The sequence below is a fragment of the Daktulosphaira vitifoliae genome, unplaced genomic scaffold, assembly GCF_025091365.1.
Source record: "Daktulosphaira vitifoliae isolate Bord-2020 unplaced genomic scaffold, ASM2509136v1 Scaffold_3, whole genome shotgun sequence".
NCBI lineage: Eukaryota > Metazoa > Arthropoda > Insecta > Hemiptera > Phylloxeridae > Daktulosphaira > Daktulosphaira vitifoliae.
Window position 1 is genome coordinate 2,462,140 of NW_026099574.1, and position 5,770 is coordinate 2,467,909.

The window sequence follows — 5,770 nt, forward strand, 5'->3', positions numbered from 1 at the left end:
AGACAAAAAAAAAAAAAAAAAAAAAAAAAAACACATCTTAGTAAAACCAATACCTTCTCAGCTTCGCATCGAAGCTAAAAAGTGGTATCAAAACTAACCCCATTTTAGTTATATTGAAATAATTGTAAAAAAAAATTTTTTGTCAACAATAAAATTTGACTGTTATATATATAATATAATGAATAATATTATGGGGTATCAAAGTAACCCCATATGTAGTCTAACAGTGATAGATACATTTAACATAAGACAATTACTTATTGAAATATAAAACAAAATTTTTTTTTTTATTATTCAAGAAAATTATATTTTTGAGCTAATTGGATAAATATTTATTTACTTAAACATTAATTATAAATAAATTATATAAAAAAACAAGTAAAAATTATTAAATTAACCCCAATTTTCTGTACAATAACTTTTGTTTTGAAATGAAACTCGTGTTTCTATTTCAGAAACGTAAAATATATTTCAAATAATATTTAATATGTTTTACATCAATACAGATTGCGGAATGCCTTAAATTATTATTATTTATTAGACTTAATATTTTCATTTTTTCGTTTACAATGATTCATATAAGCTAAAAATGAACTCCATCCTAAGCTACATATACTGACAAACGGTATTCTATTTTTTTCAGGAACCATAGTATAGTTAACAACTTGTAGTACTGGCCACACAACAACACCTACCTATGAGAATTACAAATATATATATATAACTTATATATACAAGGTGATTCATTAAAGTTAAAAAATTTATTTTCTTGAAAACTACTGAAAATGTTCGTAAAGGAAAGTATTGTTTGATTTTAAAACTCTACGATAATATGTAGTTATATCATTTTTTTTTCCATTTCTTCAACGATAAAGAACTTAAAACTTAATTTTCTTAAATGAGAACATCTATATTTAGTTTGATAATATGATAGAAAATTTCAACGACAAAACATAGGTAATATAAATATGATAGCGAAAATAATGCTCAACAAATTTTGTTCTTATAATTTTTTTTATCTCTGATCAATCGTCTGAGTTTTAAAATTGTCTGAAGANAATTTTGTTCTTATAATTTTTTTTATCTCTGATCAATCGTCTGAGTTTTAAAATTGTCTGAAGATTTGGATTTAAAATTTAAATTAATTAGGTTTACAGTAATCTGTTTCAACATTGACCATAAATTATTTTTATGGTAGGTATCAAGAAAATTGTCCACACTGGTCATTCAACAATATCCATAATAAACTTGCATAATTTTACGAAAAAATGTTTATTATGCATTAATATTTATTTATATTATTAATTAAATATTAAGGTATGATAGAGAGTGTAGAGGTGAAACCCATGCGGGTCATTTAGCTAATAAATATTCTAACTCCTCCAAAACTTTAATAAAATGTCCTATGAATTAGTACTACTTTTCTCTATTCTTGATTGGACAGTTATAAGATATCATAAATAATCGATATTGTCTAATCATGTTCTTATTAAACTTGTAATATATTGAGTGAAAATGAAAAAACTTTATTTTCATCAAAATTGAAAAGGGTGTAACTAAAAACCATAGTATAGTGTATATTTTTTTTACCGGTAATAATTATAAAAAAAAAAAATAACTGAAATGTTGCATTTAAAAAAAACATGTGTTGCTATTTTATTTTTCTAAGTTGAGTCTCTCAAACCCTCATAAACAATTTTTTAAATTATTAGTTGAATACATAATTGAATGTATTTAGCTATGATAACTTTTTATTTGATACACGTTTTTAATGATTTTCAATCATTTCCAAGAAAAAATCAGTAACGTAATCTAATCACCCTGGACATTATTAGTATAACTAGGATTTCTAAACGTAGGGAGAGGGATATAGACTCAAACTAATTCATACTTAGGATAATTTTTTGCTCATTACTTCATTTTAGAAATTTAAATTGCTGACAATGGAAAGTGGAGTTATGATACTAATAATTAAACTTTAAAATAATAATTACAAACACTAAATAAGAGATAATGTCTCATACTTGTACTTATTAACCCCATCGACAAAGATGCAACTATATTATAGTTGTATTTACTGTTGATGTGGTCCATGACGCTAGGTTCATGTTTCTACTCATTTTAGGGACTAATATTAAGTTAAAGATCTTTTTTTTACAGGACAAAAACAAAAACAAAATCGATTTTATGGTCTTCAAAATCTCAGACCGAATAAAACTATCGAAAAATTCATCCGGTAATTCGATAGTCTAAAACTAGATATTTGCGGATAATAATCGAATTAATATACGATAGTTTTTTAAAAACTATCGGATAATGTACCCGGCAGTTATAATTGTTCATTAGTGCTCATCACTACTGGTCATATCTTATTAATATTGGAAATTACCTGGTAAGTTGGAAAAAACTTGTTCTTTACTTCCTGTTTAGCTTCTTCAGCCGTCTTTCCTTCAAGTAAAGACATACCAAAATAAAAACTAACCATTGCACATGGTGAGTAAATTACTTGTTCCAAGAGTGCCTTTATCAGCGTAATATGCAATTATTAAATTACTCAATAAAAAAAAAAGTAGTTTTTAAAAAACATACCTTTTTTATAGCACTACGTATATCATTTCTTGGATATAAAAATCGTGCAACAGTTAACCAGGCATTTAATGTCGGTGCTACATAAAACGCACCAAATAAACCAAACCGAGCTGCCCTGACAAAATCGAATTCATTATCTCCAAAAGCCATTTGTTGTAATATGCAACCAGTAGGCCAAATTACTGCATAGGAAACCATACCTCTTGTGACTGGGTATGTCGTTGAAAATTGAACCAATCGATTTAAAAAGATATTCATGTTTAAACATTTAAAAACGAATTCGCAATTTAAATGAAGAAAAGTTTTTAAAGATTCAATGTTCATGGTACTATTATTTATAAACATAGTGGAACAGCTGCCAATTACAAAATTAGGTTGAACTTGAATTAGCCTGAAAACATGTATTGCCAAAATATTATCACTAGAGCGCGGAATTATATGCTTTTAAAAATTTTGTTTTAGTTATTTTGAAGGGTTCCAAGTTTGTGCAACTTGATTGTAGGAATATTAGTAACGCAGAAACATTTTTCATTCTAGGAGGATTAACCTTGATTAATATTGATAATAACAAATTACTAAGTTTTCAAGTCAATTAATAAAAATTTGTTCTGGCTGATGATTTTTTTGGAATAACTCGTTTTGTAACTAACAAAATCTATAAATGTATATAATTCCTCGTTCTAATTGTCACTATGTTGAAAATTTGTGATATTTCTTTTAATAATAAATTTTTACAGTTGATCAGTAATTAATGTTCAGTTTACTATTTAAATATTGATTATTTAGTATAATAAAATGATAAAAACTTATTAAGTAATTATCAATAATCATTGTAATATTATAATTGGTATATTATCATAAATAAATAGTTAGACATATTAAGGCAATACATATATTTGTATATTTGAAGAGATTTATGATATATAGACATATAATATTTGAATTATGCAACTGTCTCTCTTCTATATTTTGTGTTTTTTAATGGGTTTTGTATTTATATCGAGACCTAATCAAAATTACTCCTTCCTACAAACATTATTCAATAAGTCTAATTTTAAAAGGCAAATAAATTTAATAATTTAACTACCTTAGTAATTCATTTAATTACTATGTATTAAATAAATATAACCTTGGAGTTATAAAAAAGTGGCATAAATACTTTTTTTTTTTGGCACATAGACTAACTGTTGAGTTACGAATAAGAAAATAAAATATTTAGTTATTTTAATATTTTAAAAATCAATTAGCAATTTTAACTTTTTTTAATTGAGTTGTAGGTAATAAAAATTTATTTTAAAAAAACTGTTATTATAAATTATAAAATATTTTTAAAACTACAAGTGCAATTTGAACAAAACGTTCAACAATACATGTTTTTTTATAATATTTGAAGCGATATTCACTCATATATGGGGCCTAAAGATTACCCCTTTGTCTTCAATCCTCTCAAATACTACATTTTATTTCTAGTTAAAAAGACTCAGATTAAATTTTTTATTTATGAGTGATTTTAGGATAGGCTAACAAAAAAAAAAAGATGTTTGTTGTACTATGGTGGCATTCAAATATTTTGCACTAAATCCCTCTCAATCATCAATTTTTTACATTAAATAGAATGTAGGGTAAGGCACTGATAAATATTCCAAGTAAATTTTAATCTTTAGGATACTCCCGCTAAAAAAAAAAAAAAAAATTAAAAATCCGCCACTTTTAACAAACTATAAAATATACAAATATAAATATATTCTTGTAAGTCTTTATGGAATTAATTATATTTTTTCAGATACTATTAATACAACATAATAAACTTTAAACTCAACTTAACAAAATAAATAAATCATTTTCATAGAGTTCGTAAAGTTAAAACCACAGATGAAATAAAACTTTATCTTATCTTTGTAAAACCTAGGCTTGTTAAAATTAAAATAAATAACTCTTTACTTTTTTGAGCGATTTAACTTTTAACTTATTTTTTTTTTTTTTTAACTTGAATAACGTGTTAACTTCAAGTTTTATTATTGGTATTGGTTTTACTATGATGTGTTTTTTTTTTTTTTTTTTGTCTGTATACGCTCAATCTTAGCTCTCACTGAACCGATTTTGATGAAAAATATGTCAAAAGATCACAAATCGTATCTAGTTGAAGACATTACCCTCAAAAATTGAAAAAAAATCCCTCGTTCCCCGTAAACGGGGGAAATCTCCCAAAAAATTACAAATTTAAAAATCGCTAATTTTCGATATTTTTTCATTTTTTTTTACTTAAAATTGCACTAACTTTTTTAAAAATAACTGAATCAATATAACTTTTTTTTTTTATAGATACCTTAGATATTTACCTATCATTTTATATATTTTTTTTATAAATTTGACCCTTTCCCTGCCCACAGAAAGGGATTCAAAATGACAACTTTTTCAAAAAAAATTAACTTTTTCAACATAACTTTTGAAAATGTTCCGGAAAGACTGACACTTTTATATATATCTTAAATTAAAGCTAATGTAATATACTTTAATTTGAAAAAAAAAAATTTGACCTCTGGACTTGTCTTCGTGATGAAAATAGACATCAACGTTAAAGAAAAACGTACGATTTTCGTGAAAAAATTCTCGATTTTATATTTTATATTATTTAATTAGTACATTATAGTATTTAATAGTACAATGTATAAAACTTATAACTTTGTTAACTGTTATAACTTTATCAAAAATGATCAAATCAGTATATTTTTTTTTTTATTTAGATGCATGTCTTTATCTATCATTTGGTTTTTTTTTATAAATCTAACTCTTTACCTGCCCACAAGAGGGATTCAAAATATTAACTTTTTTTTTTTAGTTAAAGTAAATCATTAAAATTAATTCAGTTCTGGATATTTCAATAGTAGAATCTTTTTAAATATCAAAAATTACTTAGAAATGATTACTATGATTTCTATTTAAGTGTTCTATTACGATAAAAATGCAAAAAATAATGAGTTTTTCTGATAAATTTACAATAAATAATAATTATAAAACTTTCTGACTGCATATTAATCTTAAAAATTACATTGTTTTAATTCTCATAAAATTTTCTATTTAATGATTTATTTTAGTCAACGAAGGAGTAATTTTAGCGAATAACAGAAAAAATTCCCAACTAACTTTTTTTTTTTTTAAGTAGGAAATTGGTGGATTATTC

General features: G+C 24.2%; 1 protein-coding gene across 1 annotated transcript; it reads right to left on the reverse strand.

Moving 5' to 3' along the window:
• Positions 1–378: 378 nt before the first annotated feature.
• LOC126900704 (PXMP2/4 family protein 4-like) lies at positions 379–3,208 on the reverse strand. Its single transcript, XM_050676616.1, has 3 exons — positions 2,590–3,208; positions 2,390–2,521; positions 379–695 (listed from the first exon to the last, which is right to left on the reverse strand). Exons 1-3 carry the CDS (start codon positions 2,932–2,934, stop codon positions 531–533), a joined length of 642 nt encoding a protein of 213 aa, XP_050532573.1. The 5' UTR covers positions 2,935–3,208; the 3' UTR covers positions 379–530.
• Positions 3,209–5,770: the final 2,562 nt, after the last annotated feature.

Excerpts from the sequence above, each read along its gene's own strand:
- LOC126900704 (XM_050676616.1), bottom strand. The coding sequence starts at position 2,934 with ATGTTTATAAATAATAGTACCATGAACATTGAATCTTTAAAAACTTTT. Across the intron at positions 2,522-2,589 it reads TACGTAGTGCTATAAAAAAG|GCACTCTTGGAACAAGTAAT; the intron begins GTATGTTTTTTA and ends ACGCTGATAAAG. Across the intron at positions 696-2,389 it reads AGTTTTTTCCAACTTACCAG|GTAGGTGTTGTTGTGTGGCC; the intron begins GTAATTTCCAAT and ends TAATTCTCATAG.